A 15,133-nucleotide genomic window follows, 5' to 3' on the forward strand; every position below is an offset into this window, starting at 1 on the left:
GGAGCGACTGACTACATCCAGTGCGGCACATCCGATTATAAGAAGATCATGCCCGTGTGTTGAGCTTGCTTCACTAGTGCGCAGACTTGTCGGCTGGTGGGCAAAATGTTGAATTGCAATTTCAGCGCTTTGGCTCTTCAGTCCCAGTGTACTTCTGCATAGCTCTCACAGACTACGGACTCACTCCGCCGCCAGCCTCGAAGCCATTGAAGAGCTTCCCTTGTCCTTCGCCCCTCTGCACCGTCTCCCATCGCAATGCCTCGTACGCCTTTGCGGTTCGAGCTGCCATCCCTGCATTATTGACGACCAGCTCCACGTTGCTCTTTAAGCTGGTTCCCTTGGTCAGCTGCCCCACTCTAGCCAACAGCCAAGGCGTGACCTCTTTACCCTTCTTGTCTACCCCCAGCTGTTTCGCCTCGGCAACGGCTAGCTCGACGGCCTTCTGGATCTTTGCTCCGTCCGCCTCGCATTCAGAGGGGATGGGCACGCCGAAGACGCTCCCGCTCTGCAGTCCGTACCTCTCCCCCTGCAGGATAATCTCCGCCGCATTCCACGCGTCTTGCACAGGTGTAGCATACATCCCGCTCTTGGCAGTATAGAAGGCAGGGAATTCTCCAGAACGATTGAAGGAGTAGGTGGACACGCCTTGAGTTTCCAGGTACTCGAGTGTGAGGGGGATGTCGAGGATGGATTTCGCGCCGGAGCAGAAGATGTTGAGTGGGGTACGGGAAAGCTCAGTCAGATCTGAAGAAACATCCCAGGCTATTTGAGGGTCAAGGAGAGCAAGATTGCGTGAGCATGATAGTTGTCCAGTCCGCAAGCCTCCTCAAGCCAACTCACACCGCTCAGCGCCTCGGTGCACACCCCCGATGCCTCCCGTAGCGAAGATATTGATGCCAGCCATGTGGGCAACCAGCGCGGTCCCACTGACGGTAGTTCCGCCGATGGTTCTCCGTGCCAGCACCCCAGCCAAGTCTCTCCTGCCCGTCTTGAAAGCCTGTCCCTTGACCTGAGCGCTCTCCGCGAGCCTCTCCAGCTGTGACTCATCGCACCCTACGTGGATCTTCCCGTCCAGAAGCGCAATCGTGGCAGGCACTGCTCCCTGCGAGCGGACCTGATCCTCTACTCTTCGCGCTGTGCTGAGGTTGGTGGGATAGGGCATGCCATGGGTGATGATAGTGGACTCGAGGGCTACGAGTGGTGTGGCAGGCCGGGAGGACGTCGAGGCACGCGAGGCGAGGGCAGCTTGCACTTCTGGGTGTAGCACGAGAAGAGGATGTGGCTGTCTACGGGCCACGAGCGAGAGACGCGAGACGGTAGGGCGAACCATGGTGGCCTGCGCGCTGCGGCCCGAAGAAGGAGGAGTGATGGTATGGGATGGGGGAAGAGGTGTTGATCCCGAGAACAAAGGAAGAAGTGAGAGAGAGAAGCAGCGGAGATTGCCGATTGCGGAAGTGAGCATTGCGGGTGGCCCGGGAGCGCGACTGTCGGGGCTGCAGCATTGGTTGCGATATGGCTGTGAGGATCGCGTCTTGTTGTTCTTCTGTCACTCCATGTTTACCTCTTGGTTCAATCCTCCTCGCCACCATCAATACTCCTCGTCATCGTCCTCTTCGTCGTCGTCACCTCGGCGGACAGTGGCAACCGTAAAGACGCAGCATGTAGAGGTCAGTCCTTGCGACACTGGCACTCTCTAGACTGAGGTCTGGTCAAGAGCAGCCGCGCTGACTGCAGCTTGTCCATCCTGCCACTCACAGATCATCGGTGGTAGCCAATCACCCCTACCGCCCTTGCGACAGAGTCCTCGTTTGCCGGCGGAGCTCACCACTGAAATCTTGGTGCTAGCAGCTGCCTTGCTCCATGAGGCTCATGGTCCTGCATCTAGACGCGATGTGCTGCGACTGGCGGGCGTAGACAAGAATTCATATAGAGCCATTATGTCCCGTGTTGTCTTGCCAGCCCTAGACGTCTGCAATGTACAGCGGATCAAAGCCTTATCAGGGGCGCTGGAGGGCAGTGTAGCTGGGTTGGCCGATATTTCCAGCTACCACACTAGACAGATCTGCATTACCATCGAGGATCCGGATAGACGAACAGGTAAAGGCTCGACTCATGGCTTCAGAGGAAGAAGCGGTCGTGCGTCTTTATACGATCACCTCTCACGGTTGCAAGACTTCGACAAAGAGGCATGTGCGCCCATTCGGTACATACTTTCCAAGTGTGAGCGGCTCATCTCGCTCCGCCTCGAGACGACGCCGGGAGTGCTGGTCACCAAGAGAAACGTCTTTGCCGCACCCATGACAGACGAGCGGCTCACACCGGCTCTTGTAGACTCGCTGCAGCAAGTCAAGTGCAGTCTCGAAGAGCTCACATGTCTCCTCAGCCCATGGGGCGGAGCAGGGCTGGAAGACCTCTTCACCAATCTGATCAAGTCTCCCTCTCCCCCGCCGAACCAACCCTGGGGCAGGCTGACCCATCTACAGATCCATGGCCCAGCGGGGTTTCGAATCTCCCTTCCCACCTCATCAGCAATCGGAGCTCTCCCCTCCCTTACGCATTTAGGGTTGGTCATGCCAAACGTCGTGCGCGACGCAGGTATGGGCGGGGATGTCAATTCTCCGCCAGCCGCACTGCAGCTCCTCGTCCTCCTTGCGGACAAGCTGCAGAGGCTCGTCGTTATCGGACATACCCTTGAGGGATACCTGGGCTGGAGTGCTCTCTACAGAGCTTGGCTCAGGGCGCTCAGGCTGCCCCTCAAGGAAGACGAAATGTCTGTCGAGGGCGAAAGGATGGGCAGACCAACGCTGAGCGTTCAGCTGATTACTGCTCAAGTCCGGACCGAGGCTGGTCACGCTCCAGAGCTCGTTGGCGGAGTACAGTCGCCTTCGAATCAGCCACACCCCAACCATTTCACCTCGTGGATGATCGCCAGAGGCAGGGAGGGCAGTCACTGGGACTGGTCACTCCCATCACAGGATGCTGTGAAGAGAAACAAGGCAGGTGGCGCTGATCAAGCATGGCAAGTGGATTGGACCGTCGAGGAATGGGACGTTCCCATCGTTGAAGGCGTCGCCTTGAGCAGCACGCCGCCATCGCGAGATGCAGATGACGATGGCGCAAGGGGGCGAGGCGCGACGGGCGAAGATGAGCTCATGTTGACCGAAGATATGTCTCCTCCAGCCGATGACGTGGTGTATGGTATAGACAATCTCGATTGAGCTAATTGATACATATACAACAAGAGAGTGTCTACGGAATTCCTGCCATGAATAGTCCAGGTTTCTCCATCTAGCCCTTCTTACGCCAGACGCCCTGTATGAATTTCCTCTTCAGCTCGATCCCGCGCTTCCTATTCACTCCAATCCTCTCCACTACTTTGACCTCTTCACTCTCCACCTCCCCTCCAGCCTCTCTGAGAGCAGCACCAAGCGTACCCTTTACATATTCTTCCGAAAAGAAGAAACTCATCGTCCCATCTCCCCTCTTGTAGTAGTCGTGCTCCCCACTGAGCAGACACGGCTCCGCCCACTTCTCTTTACTGTGGAAACGCAGCTGAGCTAAATCTCCACGGGCATAGTCCCGGAAAAGGAGAGTTCCACCTGGTTGCAGAAGGGAGAAGAGGGAAAGGAGCACCCGCACTTGCTCTCCTGGTGGGATGGCCGAGAGGACAAAGATGAGCGAGACGAGGGTGGGAGCTCCGAAAGGATGTCCGGCCAACACAGCGTCCAATGTGGGGGAGGGCTGCACAAGATCGTGCACAAAGGCGTTTACCCGCTCAGAATCGTACGAGGGATGGCGCTTGACAATCTCTACGGCTCGAGAGGAGAAGTCGCAGCAGTGCACTTTCAGACCTGGCACTTTTTCGAGAAGAGGGTAGAGCATGTTCCCTACCCCGCAACCTACTTCTAGCAGCACAGGCGTAGCTTGGGAGGAGGAGGTGGAGAGCAAACTTCCAGAGACGAGTGCCTGCGTTTCGTCTGTGTCAAGGTCGTCGGTAGTACCACTGTTGCCGCCGCCGCCGCCGACACTGCTCGAAGAGACTTCCTTGAGAGCCTGAAATTCTCGATCTGTCCAGTTGCGGTTGTGGAAGAAGCGGTCTTCGTGCCTGTGCAGAGCAGGTTGGGAAAGCTTTGACATTAGTTCTACCGCCTTCACGTCATGAACACTCGGCTTCGCCACCTCACCTCTTGTAGAATCGATCCCAGTTGGCCGCGGCATTCTTCTCGCACTTGCGCACCATAAAGGGGGAAGCCGTATTCCGATTCTGACTCAAGATCTCCTCTACATGATCTTGCGGGGCGAGCGAGGCTGCAGCTGCACTTGTTCCTTCCATCGACTCTTCTGCCGCTCTGACGGACTGCTGTACAGCGCTTGTACTTGCGTCGGTATTGCTGGCCGTCATATCTTGACTGCTTGCGCCAGAAGAAGCGGAAGGAGCAGCTTTCCAAAATCTTGTAGGCGGAGCGGAGTGAGCGTCAGTCCAGTCGTGCTCCAAGCAGAGTGGAGTCGAGTGTGTGTCTTCCTTCCGTTCCGCGCAAAGGTCTCCTTCCTGCAAGCAACACCTTCCTCGCCTCGTACCATTGTCAAGAGGTATACCGCATTCTGCATATCCTTCCACGGCTGACGATACCCAATCAAGGAGCTGCAGCGTACCTCGTGCCATGTTCTCCTCCCCTGCACGGCCGACATCTTCGCGGAGGACGGCGGCTCGACCCTCGTCTGTCCATTCCTCTCGAGCAGGCACGCCCGTAGCCCGCACCTCCTCGCCCTCAAAGGCAGTAAACGCCTCATTCTTCGATGGTCCCTCTAGGAATGCCGCGTCCCCTTCGCGTCAAACATCTGCGCTGGGAGGAACTTCTTCTATGGCGAGGGAGCGGAGCAAAGGTAGCGCCAGGAGGAGGGACGTCTACGACGATACCGCTAGTCAGGCGGACGGAGACGAGGCAGTAGCGCAACAGCAGCTCTCCCTGCCTGCTGGGACTCTGTTGAAGAAAGACGGCCATAGCGCAGTGACTGTCTTCTCTGAACTTCCGAGAGAGGTACGCGAAGCTCTGGAAGCGGCAGGTGAGACAGGCTGGGCAGCGAGTGAGCAGCAACGGCTAGATGCTCATCGCAACCTTCTGCCTTCCTTCGCCTTTCCCTAGACCCATATGTAGACGCAAGTACTGGAAGTTTGGATGTAGTGACAGAGCATGGGATTCTGGTGACGAGCCGGAAGACCTACGTCTGGAGCTTTGGTAATGTGAGTGGCTCGCGGCCGTGAAACACTGAGAGCTCCCTGATCTGACGCTCTTTCTTGACGCTTATTCTCTTAGCGCAAGGGCTCCTTCACCACATGCTACACGTTCTCATCCCCTCCCTCCTCCGGTAGCCACGTACATGCCCTTCCATACGCCTCCTTGGTCCCTCGCTCAGCAGGAAGGGAGCCTGGCCTGCTCCTCGTCTCGGTCGACGGCGCTCTGCGCTTCTGGGACAGTATTGCCTCCTCCCTTTCCGGCAGCGAGCGGTATCAGTCCCTCGACGTTGCCCTCGGCGCTGCAGAGAGCGTGATCAACTTGCAGAGATGTGACTCGAACACTTTTGTCCTGGCAACCAGCCAAGGCCGACTCTTCAGAATCACAATCTACTCGTCGGGCGGAAGGCTGCAGGCCAACCTCGCGCCATTCAATCAACAGCGCGGCATCTTCGGCCGGCTGTTCGGCGGCGGTGGAGCGACGACCTCTGGCTTCGGTACGGGGTCGGAAGGGGTGATAGCGCTTGCCCCATCGCCAGCTTTGCAAGGACAAGGCAGCAGAGATTTCTATGCTGCTGGGCATAGGGTGATTCAGAAGTGGAGACTGGCAGACAGCGGGGGCGAGAAGCTTCTAGTCGAGCAGGACGTTGGCGGCTTGCTGGCAGCGCTGATCGATGGAGAGAGCGAGGAAGGTACGAACGCTGCAGATGCAATCAGTCTCGAGATCATCGATGCCGCCGCTCAGAGGTGAGTTCACAGCACGACAGGCGTGAAGCGAGACGAGAGTCAGCGAGACTTGACGCCTTCGTTGCATCTTCTTTAACAGCGACGGAGGTGTATGTCTGCTTTACTCGTACGCTCGTCAGACCAACAAGCCCCTGTACTACGGTGTCACTAGCTTGGCTCTCAGCGAACAAGGAACGTTCACTGTGGACAAGAACGATCTGCTCGAGTATCGCGCTCTGCGAGATCCTCGCCCGTACACGACTCCTCGTCTCGTGCTCCCAAATGGGGGCTCAGCCTACTTTGTCATCTTTGTGGACACAATAGTCACTGGTCTGAGTGGAGATCAGGGTACAGGCACGGCACTTCAAGATCAGATTGTGCTCAAGGACAGCGTTCGAAATCGCGTCCTGGGCTACGGGAGTGAAGACGCCGAAGTGCGCTCAGACGGCTCCGTCGCTGCTATCACTTGCCTGTGCGCTCAGAGCGGGACACTGCTGATTGAATTCGATGTCACAGCCGCCGAGGCTTTCACAGAGAGGTGAGCAGTAATGCACAGGATCCTGGATGATTCTTGATCCTGACATTCCCCATCTCCTCTTACTGTTCTGCAGACTTGAGAAGCCTTCTCAGCGTCTCGCCGCTCTGAATGAGCGCCTCCAGCGCAAGGTCGAGCAAGCGATCTTCTTCGACAAGGGTCTCGCCAACCCGCTTTCCTTTTCTATCACTGATCCTTCCACCCTGCAGGGCGAGCTTCCTTCCGTCGTCGAGACGATCAGCTCTTCCATCCTCAATTCGTCGTCACCGGACCTCCAGTCTTTTGTGGACCTCCGAGAACATCTCGCCGACCATCTTGAGAGACTGGTCAAGCTGGCCGAGGTCATCAAGAGCAATGATCTATGGAGGCTGGTGCCACATCGCAGCAGGTGCCGACTATCGTCGGATGCTGAGCTACTAGCAGCGGGTGTGGACCTCTGGGCATACCACAACGAAGTAGTCAATATGTTACATGGTGCGGGCGATATTGGAGGAGGCGCCTCGACCCCTCTGGGCGACGCCATCAGAGATGTGATGGCAGGACTGGGACTGGGACTTGGAGGAGATGCTGTGAGGATGTTCTTCAGAAACAGCGTGAGTAGACGTGCGAGGCGCGTTGCACGGAGGAAGTCGAGTCGTTGATACTGATCATACCATCCGCACCGTAGTTGATCGCTATCTCGTCTGTCTTCGAGCACCTTCTGGCTCGTCTCAGAGCTACAGAGGGCCATTCACTGGATACACGAGGGGAGGAGACTGCAGAGATCAATCGTGTTGCCTTGACTGCCTTCCAAGCGGCTTTCAGGTACAAGCAAGCGTCGGTAGACTTATACGGGCTGGAGAACAAGATGTCCTTTGAGGCCTGGACATGCAAGGTCACCTCGATCCAACTACTAGAGTCTCTTTTCATCGCTACCGAAGCTCTGATTCGAGATCGCACGCGAGAGTTGGGTAGTATTGTGGATGTAGACCCTAGCACTGCCTTTGGTGTGTCAGAGAACGACCCTACGGCAATCCAACAGGGAGCTCAGCTCGAGCTCAAGACGCAACTATGCGAGCTGTCGCGGTACACACTCGCCTCGTACGAGGAGCGCATCTCCTATCTGACCTCTGATCCTGCTCTCGATCGCGAGCGCTCGACATTTACAGCTCGCTTTCGGTCAGCTCGGCCCAAGTTGATCCATCCACTGGTCGCCATAGGAAGATCAGACCGGGCCTTTGCGCTGGCTGAGCGTCATCGAGATTTCAGAACTTTGACGGAGCTATGTCTAGACCCCAATGCCGGACACTCTGCTTCTCACATTCAGAGGTACTTGCGTCAATACCGCCAGGGTTTCGCATTCGAGCTCTACCAGTACTACGTAGAGCAGAATCGCCTCAAGGAGCTTCTCGAGCAAGGCTCCGAGTGGGGTGATCTGCTGCTCGAATTCCTGAAGGCAACGGACAATGCCTCGATTTCTTGGCTGCACGACTTGGCTCTGCAACGTTACCACGATGCATCTCAGACTCTTCTGCAAGAAGCTACATTCGAGGGAGTTTTGAGGAGCAAGAATGTCCTCCTCAGTCTGGGCAAGCTCACTTATGTCGCAGAGCTGACCGAGGATCGAATCGCCACCGAGGGCGAGCAGCGCAAGATCCAGCTCATCGATGACCAGCTCGACCTGATCAGTATTCATGAGAGGCTCCTGACCCTCTTCAATTCTGTCCTCCCCTCTCGTGGGGCAAAGGAGGTCCACCAGCAAGCAGAACACGTCGTCGCTGCCCTCTGCCAGAGACTTGCGGCCGAGGAGCAAGAAGCGTACTTGGCGCACTATCGAAATCTTGCAGAGAAGCTACTGCAGGGGCAAGTCATGTCCTCGGAGGACCTAATCGATCTTCTTACACTCAAGGACGTCTCCTCTGCCTCTCTTTCGGCAGAAGACGAAGACCCAGCCCAGCAGCAGCAGCAGCAAGACTTTAGCACTGCCCTCGAGATCTGTATTCGCGGCAGCGATCTACGCGAAGCGCCCCTGCGACTCCACCTCTCCCTCTGCTCCATCTGGCGACGGGCCATCCTTCAGGACGACTGGGCTAGTATTGCGCACACGGCAGGGTTGAGCGATCAAGAGCTTGCTGCGAGAGTGGCAAGGACGACCCTTGCCAAGACGCTTAGAGGAGCGTATACCGCAGAACACCTCAGGGAGCTCTTGCTTCCAGTAGAGACGCTGATAGAGGGGGAGGGGGAGGAAGAAGCAAGAGAAGTCCTCCTAGCGCGATTCAATCAGTACGGTCCCCCTACTGCTCACGGAGCTGCAACTGGAGCTCAACAGAGCATTTCCTCGTCGACTTCTTCTACAGCCGCGCAAGTTGAAGTCCTCTTTGCTGACCTGCAAGCCGAATTACGGAATGTGCGTGAGCTCTTGGAGGGAGAAGCGGGAGTGTGGATTCTAGAGGCGGTGAGGAGAGCAGAGGCAGAGGCAGAGGCAGAGGTCGAGGGGGAGGGGGAGGGAGAAGGGATGCTGGAGTGATGAGAGAGCCGTACTAGCATTTGAGGTGGGATGGGATAGGATGAGATGGGATGAGATGGGATGAGATAATACCAAGAAAGTCCAAACTCGTCTGACTGCGTGCTTCTGCTGTCTGCTGTCTGCTGTCTGCTATCTGCTATCTGCTATTCCCTTTTTTGGCTTTGATTGATGATTGACCGTAACGAGTGTCCGAATGACTTTTGTCCGCCTCCACCCTCCTCTTCCTTCGTTCTCCCCCTCCTGTAGCCCTTTGACCTGTTCCCTTCACCCTCCATTCCTTTCTCCCTGATAACCCCTCTCCCTCCGCTCCTTGCGCCACCTCAAGCCTTTGCCTTCATCTTTCCCTGTTGTTTCCTCCTGGCCCTCTTTTCCTCCAATTCCTTCCTCTTTGCCTGTTCCTTTTCACTCAATCCTTCCATCTTGAGCGCGTCTGCCTCCCTCTTTCTCTTCAATCTCGCCTCTTCCTCCTCTTCCTTTTTCCCCCGGTCGCGTTCTCGCTGTCGCTCCGTTTCGAATTCGGTACGGGCGCGACGAATCTTGGTGAGAGAGGTAGAGGTGGGTTTGATGAGGGAAAAGTCGAGGGCGTCGAGGAGGTTGGTGGCGAGGTTGAGGAGGGGGAGAGAGGCGCTTGCGTCGGAAGATGAGCGGGGGACGCGTAGGTTGAGGATGAGAAGACGCGGGTACGTCGAGAGCGGTGGTGGCTCACGTCTGTGAAGGAGAGGGTGGATAGAAGTCAGCTCTGAAGCTCTGACCTTGGAGCATGTCCATCCCGTTATGCATGTACTCACTCCTCGTCCGGCCTCTGGGCAGGTAGATCGGTGATGATCAAACTCTCCAGCCACTTCCCAGCAGGCGAATTGAGTACCGTCTGTACACCCAACTTCGTTCGCCTCTCTTCTCCCGAATTGCCAACCGCACCCAGGAAACCATCGGTGAGATCTGCCGTCTCGCTGATGACGGCCCACTGTGAGCTCAGTCCACGAGCATCTCGCTCCCCTTCTTGCAGGTCTAGCAATCGACCGAAGCTCAAATCAAAGGGACGAGACTTGCGGAGGGACTGCAGGACGGACTTGTCCACTAGGGCAAAGACACCAGAGAGGTTCTCGGTAGTGGGAGGGAGCTGGAATGTCAGGGTGAGACGATCCCGAGCGGCGGAGATGGGAGAGGCAAGGGCGAATTCGTAGAGGGTGTGGTAGACGTAGAGGAGGGGATCGTGTCGAGGGGTGAGGTGGAAGTGGGCGTGTAGACTGTGGAAGAGCGGAAGAGCGGACGAGCGAGGGGAGCGTGAGTGTATGCTTCGATGCTGGTAACTGTCTGACGATGAACATATGCTGTCTACTGACCTCTCTACCCCCCTCCTTCCACTGGCATAGAGGACTGCCTCATCTCCTCCATTCCACAGCAGTAGCTCCCCCTTTCCATTACTGTCCTTTGCGGTGGTAGCAAACTCCTTTTCAATGACGGGCAATGCCTGCTGTACCCATTTGTGAGCCAAGGCTCTATTGCGCCTTTTGCCAATTGCGTGTAGGAGTACAAAGAAGAGGGAGAGGACGAGGGCTAGGCCTTCCCACTTCAGGTCTACGGGCGCAAGGGAGATCTTGGAGGTGATCTGCCGCGGGCGGTGGAGGTAGTCGTGCAGCGCCTCTGAGAAGGTGATGGCGGGGGCGGGTGCCATGGTGGAGGCGGTGCGGGTGCAGGCTGACGACGACGGAGAGGAGGGCTACGATGTGTACTGCTTCTTGCACACGCAGTGATCGGGGCGGTGAGCACTGGGCGATCACTCCGAGGGTGGTTGGTGCTTTGCCTGGGAAGAAGTGGACGTGGACGTGGGCGCGCGCAGGACGCCACGTGGGGTCAAGGGCCTTTGTCAGGGCAAAGGCGGAGAGAGGATGACGTACAGGGTGCAGCCATGGGGCCTCTGCACGGACGTGCGACGTGGGACCAGGCCGCCTTCTTCGCCGGCCGCCCGGCGGCATCTGCTTGTGGGCGTGGACCCCTTCGGCAGGCAACTCGGCATCGTGTGTTCCCAGATTGGCACAAAGCATAGCCCTGAGAAGAATCAGCAAGCACAGCTCACCCAGTCTAGACACCTCGTCGCCTCCACTACCTTCAACCTCCTTCACCTTCCTTTCACATCCACATCTCACCTCCCGATACACTCCCCCCCCACACTCACCATGTTGTCCAACCACGTCAGCGCAGATCAGATCCTCGAGAGGGCAGCAGACCACCCTCATCTCAGCCTCATCCAAAAGGCAGGGGGTGGAAACACTCACACCAGCCACAGCACCATTCGTGGTGGAAGGTACCAGATTGAGGGAATCGTGAGTAGTCATCAAGCGCACGCCTGCACGAGGGTGATTGCAGTCCTCAATGTCTGACTCACGCCTATCCACCTCCACCCACCAGCCCAAGTACAGTCTGCCCAAGGACGGAATCTCCGAAGAGGCAGCCTACCATCTCCTCACCGACGAGATCACTCTCGATGCCAAGCCCACCCTCAACCTCGCTTCCTTTGTACACACTTCCCTCCCCGAGTGGGGTGAGCGACTCGTGGACGAGACAAAATACATCAACATTGTAGACCAGGACGAGTACCCTGCCACCCTCCAGATCCATGGCCGATGCATCTCACAGCTCGCTGACCTCTGGCACGCTCCTCAGCCCAAGGACAAGGACGGAAACGTGCAGAGTGCGTTTGGAACAGCATGCACTGGTTCCTCCGAGGCGATCATGCTTGGTGGACTGGCAATGAAGAAGCGATGGCAGGAGAAGCGACAAAAGGAGGGAAAGCCTTGGAAGGGACTCGGAAACGTAGTCTTTGGCTCCAACGCACAGGTCGCCATTGAAAAGTTTGCTAGGTACTTTGACCTCGAGATGAGATTGGTGCCCACTAGCCCAGAGAGCCACTACCGCATGGACCCAAAGAAGGCCATTGACATGGTAGACGAGGAGACCATTGGAGTCATTGTCATCCTCGGCAGTACCTACACAGGCCACTACGAGCCAGTCGAGGAGATGTCCAACCTCTTGGACGACCTGCAGAAGCGCACCGGCCTCGACGTCCCCATTCACGTCGATGGAGCCTCGGGCGCCATGGTAGCTCCCTTTGCCTCTCCCGACCTCAAGTGGGACTTCCAGATTCCCCGAGTCGTATCCATCAACACTTCCGGCCACAAGTTCGGTATGACCAATGTCGGTTTGGGCTGGGTCATTTTCCGACACCCAGACGTAGTGCCCAAGGAGCTGGTCTTTGAGCTCCACTACCTCGGATCTGTAGAGTATTCCTTTGGACTCAACTTCTCTCGCCCTGCCAATCAGGTCCTCGCACAGGCGTTCCGCTTCCTCTCACTGGGCTTCAGCGGCTACCAGGAGGTGATGGAAAACGACTTGAAGAATGCTCGTCTGCTGTCGCGTGCATTGGAGATGTCCGGCAAGTTCGACGTCCTCTCCGACATCCACCGTCCCATTTCTAGCCTCGCTGCTGCAGGTGCCAAGGCCGGCATTCTGGATGAGGACTCGGCAGCCTACTACGAGGCCGGTCTGCCAGTCATTGCCTTTAAGTTCACCGACGACTTCAAGAAGCAGCACCCTCACATCAAGCAAGCATGGATGCAGACTCTCCTCCGTGTCAAGGGCTGGGTCGTGCCCAACTATGAGCTCAGCCCCGACTGTGACAAGATTGAGGTCTTGCGAGTAGTGGTGAGGGAGACGATGACTGAGGACATGGTTGCCCAACTCGTCCACGATGTCCTCTCCATTACCGAAGACCTAGAGGACAAGGATTCTAGCTCTTCTCAACTCGCCTTGCTTGGTCAAGGTAGTGGAAGTGAAGCTCAGCAAAAGGAGAACAAGTTCAAGCACAAGGGAAAGCATGGAAACAAGAAGCACATGGACTTGGAACGAAATGCTGCTAGGATGGACAAGGGGACGGGTGTCAAGGCTACTGGGTATGCTAGACAGTGTTAATCTGTAGCCTTGATCACGATGAGGGGGAAGTCTGTAGAACGCAAAGGCCGAATGGTAGAGGAATGTGAAACAGTGTAGATTGAGCAAGTCTGTTTCTTTCCGTCTCGAATATAAATAAGGAACGTTTGCGTTACACCGACCGTCCCCTCGTCCCTCACCACAAGGTACGGATCACTCCAGAGCGTAGCACACGTAGCGTCGTCTCTCCCCTCCCCTTGTCTGCTCCCTCCCTCCTCTCGCCCTCTACCCCACCCACACCCCCATATCAAGCCTTCTCAATGAGCGCCACTCCCTGTGGATGCTCAGGCAATCCCTCCGTCAATCCATCTGGATCTCTCTGTCTCCTCAAACTAGCACTAGCATTAGAAGTATCTCCTCCACTAGTGGTAGTATTCAACTTGAGATCTTCCAGAACCCTCTGCCATAGTCTGGCCCGGATGAGTGGATCATCACATTCTGGTCGATGGGTGAAACCGGCATGGGTACGGTTGATGAATTGACCACCGATACTGGCGCTTAATCCGCTTGGGATGGGAAGAGGGAGGGAAGACTTTTCCTCTTCCTTTCCGCTGAGGGCAGAAGAAGTTCGAATGTACTCCTTTGGCAATCCCAAGTCGGTACGCAATGCAGCGTGCAAGATGGCTAGACTTCCTTGCTGACTAGTTACACTGATTAATGCCATCAACAAGTCGAGTCCTTTGACTAGAATAGTAGGTAAAGCTCTAATCGTTGGTGAGTTCCACAGGTTACTCTTGACAAAACCAGGATGAACACCATGGGCGATGACATGTCTGAATTCATCCGATCGACTCAAGCGACGTTGAAGTTCGACGGTCCAGACTTGGAGACGGAGCTTGGCATTGCAGTAGAGTTGAACACCGTGGAGACCTCGAGAGGTAGCTCGCTCGTTGTTAAAGTCGGAAAAGTCTAGGACACCGCCGAAGTGGAAGATGGAGGTGGTGTTGACGATGCGTGGAGCGGCGGACTGCGAGGAGGGGAGGGAAGGGGGGGAAAGTGAAGCTCGCGAAAATCAGTCAGTATACGCTGTTCTGTACGTTTATGTCACCATAATCGCTCTCTCCACTCACCTTCTTCATGCTAGGCAGCACATAAAGCGTAAGCAAACAATGTGCCATAAAGTTGATCTGGTTCACCAATTCAAACCCGTCCTTTGTAACAATTCTCTCCGAAGCTCCACCCACACCAGCATTATTAGCAAGTACATCACAGATCCTTCCACTCTGACGCCATTTGCGTCCAAAAGCTCTCACGCTATCGAGTTTCCCAAAGTCGACTTCCCACCATTCGAATTGTTCCGAAGAAATGGAAGAGTCCCGTGCTAAAAGGTCGGCAATAGCGTCCTTTGGGTGCTGCTCATATGGTGGTGGATCTCGACAGGCAAGAATGACTGTTGCACCCCATTGAGCAAAGACGAAGGCGGCTTCTTTACCAATTCCGCTATTGGAACCGCTGACGATGACGGTTTTCCCTCGTAGGTCCACACGGGGAGGGAGAGAGCGATAGCGTGCATGATCGGAGAAGTATTGCCAGTAGCGACGACGGAGAAGACCCCAGATGGGGGTGGTGGGTAGACCACCAGCACCTTTACAGTGCGTCTCGTAGACGGATGGGGGCATGTTGCGAGGGTTAGCGCTAGATGAGGTGGAGTCGAGGGGAGTGAAGTGGAGTGGTGTGGAGGGCAGTTGCTGCGTGCTTCCTCGACGCTAGCTGTATCTTCCGGCTCGTGGTAGAGAGATGGATGCACTTGCTAGTCCAGCTCAGGTAGGTGGGTAAGGAGGTGTCACTCGTATCTCGAGGTGTGGTAAGGCTCCAAAGACGTGGATGATGTAGCAGCTGAGCGGGCGTGATGCTATGATGCGACCCCCCCAATCACCCCGGCCAAGCGATCAGCTCCCTTTCCGCTCGCTTCGGCATTGACGCTTCCCCGCACTTCATCGGCTGTGTGAAAGAGCGTCACTCAGGCACGGAGAATTCATCTCCTTCCGTTCCGATGTCTCAAGCATGGCAAGCGCCGCTTCGCCAGAACACACGACAGGTAAGTATAAAGGAATCACATTGCAGGCTAGTCGTACATGCTACTGGAAATCTCTCAAGTCGCTGAGCTCAAGCTCACTAACCTCTACCCGGTGCGAGCCATCTTGCT

At 56.2% G+C, this 15,133-nt stretch overlaps 7 protein-coding genes across 7 annotated transcripts; 3 read left to right on the forward strand and 4 right to left on the reverse strand.

Annotated features, from left to right (window-relative positions):
• Positions 1-13: 13 nt before the first annotated feature.
• Positions 14-1,530, reverse strand: BCV69DRAFT_61246 (hypothetical protein). The gene is made up of 3 exons (XM_025495394.1): positions 841-1,530; positions 170-762; positions 14-93 (listed from the first exon to the last, which is right to left on the reverse strand). Exons 1-2 carry the CDS (start codon positions 1,460-1,462, stop codon positions 173-175), a joined length of 1,212 nt encoding a protein of 403 aa, XP_025345889.1. The 5' UTR covers positions 1,463-1,530; the 3' UTR covers positions 14-93; positions 170-172.
• A 1-nt stretch (position 1,531) lies between these two features.
• Positions 1,532-3,320, forward strand: BCV69DRAFT_61261 (hypothetical protein). Its single transcript, XM_025495395.1, has one exon. The coding sequence runs from the start codon at positions 1,938-1,940 to the stop codon at positions 3,216-3,218; it is 1,281 nt and encodes a 426-aa protein (XP_025345890.1). The 5' UTR covers positions 1,532-1,937; the 3' UTR covers positions 3,219-3,320.
• BCV69DRAFT_288272 (S-adenosyl-L-methionine-dependent methyltransferase) lies at positions 3,289-4,240 on the reverse strand (the record flags this gene model as incomplete). The annotated part of the gene is made up of 2 exons (XM_025493613.1): positions 3,289-4,105; positions 4,185-4,240. 2 exons carry the CDS (start codon positions 4,238-4,240, stop codon positions 3,289-3,291), a joined length of 873 nt encoding a protein of 290 aa, XP_025345891.1.
• Positions 4,241-4,559: 319 nt separating this feature from the next.
• BCV69DRAFT_284712 (hypothetical protein) lies at positions 4,560-9,078 on the forward strand. Its single transcript, XM_025493144.1, has 6 exons — positions 4,560-5,064; positions 5,145-5,242; positions 5,316-5,980; positions 6,060-6,497; positions 6,571-7,087; positions 7,162-9,078. The coding sequence occupies exons 1-6, from the start codon at positions 4,863-4,865 to the stop codon at positions 8,998-9,000; spliced, it is 3,759 nt and encodes a 1,252-aa protein (XP_025345892.1). The 5' UTR covers positions 4,560-4,862; the 3' UTR covers positions 9,001-9,078.
• Positions 9,079-9,320: 242 nt separating this feature from the next.
• Positions 9,321-10,675, reverse strand: BCV69DRAFT_300891 (hypothetical protein; the record flags this gene model as incomplete). The annotated part of the gene is made up of 3 exons (XM_025494501.1): positions 9,321-9,708; positions 9,789-10,247; positions 10,344-10,675. The coding sequence occupies 3 exons, from the start codon at positions 10,673-10,675 to the stop codon at positions 9,321-9,323; spliced, it is 1,179 nt and encodes a 392-aa protein (XP_025345893.1).
• Positions 10,676-11,086: 411 nt separating this feature from the next.
• On the forward strand, positions 11,087-13,111 carry BCV69DRAFT_284713 (glutamate decarboxylase). Its single transcript, XM_025493145.1, has 2 exons — positions 11,087-11,324; positions 11,410-13,111. Exons 1-2 carry the CDS (start codon positions 11,178-11,180, stop codon positions 12,967-12,969), a joined length of 1,707 nt encoding a protein of 568 aa, XP_025345894.1. The 5' UTR covers positions 11,087-11,177; the 3' UTR covers positions 12,970-13,111.
• A 47-nt stretch (positions 13,112-13,158) lies between these two features.
• Positions 13,159-14,828, reverse strand: BCV69DRAFT_284714 (NAD(P)-binding protein). Its single transcript, XM_025493146.1, has 2 exons — positions 14,058-14,828; positions 13,159-13,954 (listed from the first exon to the last, which is right to left on the reverse strand). The coding sequence occupies exons 1-2, from the start codon at positions 14,604-14,606 to the stop codon at positions 13,235-13,237; spliced, it is 1,269 nt and encodes a 422-aa protein (XP_025345895.1). The 5' UTR covers positions 14,607-14,828; the 3' UTR covers positions 13,159-13,234.
• Between the last annotated feature and the right edge of the window lie 305 nt (positions 14,829-15,133).

The sequence above is a fragment of the Pseudomicrostroma glucosiphilum genome, assembly GCF_003144135.1.
Source record: "Pseudomicrostroma glucosiphilum strain MCA 4718 unplaced genomic scaffold BCV69scaffold_14, whole genome shotgun sequence".
Lineage (NCBI taxonomy): Eukaryota > Fungi > Basidiomycota > Exobasidiomycetes > Microstromatales > Microstromataceae > Microstroma > Microstroma glucosiphilum.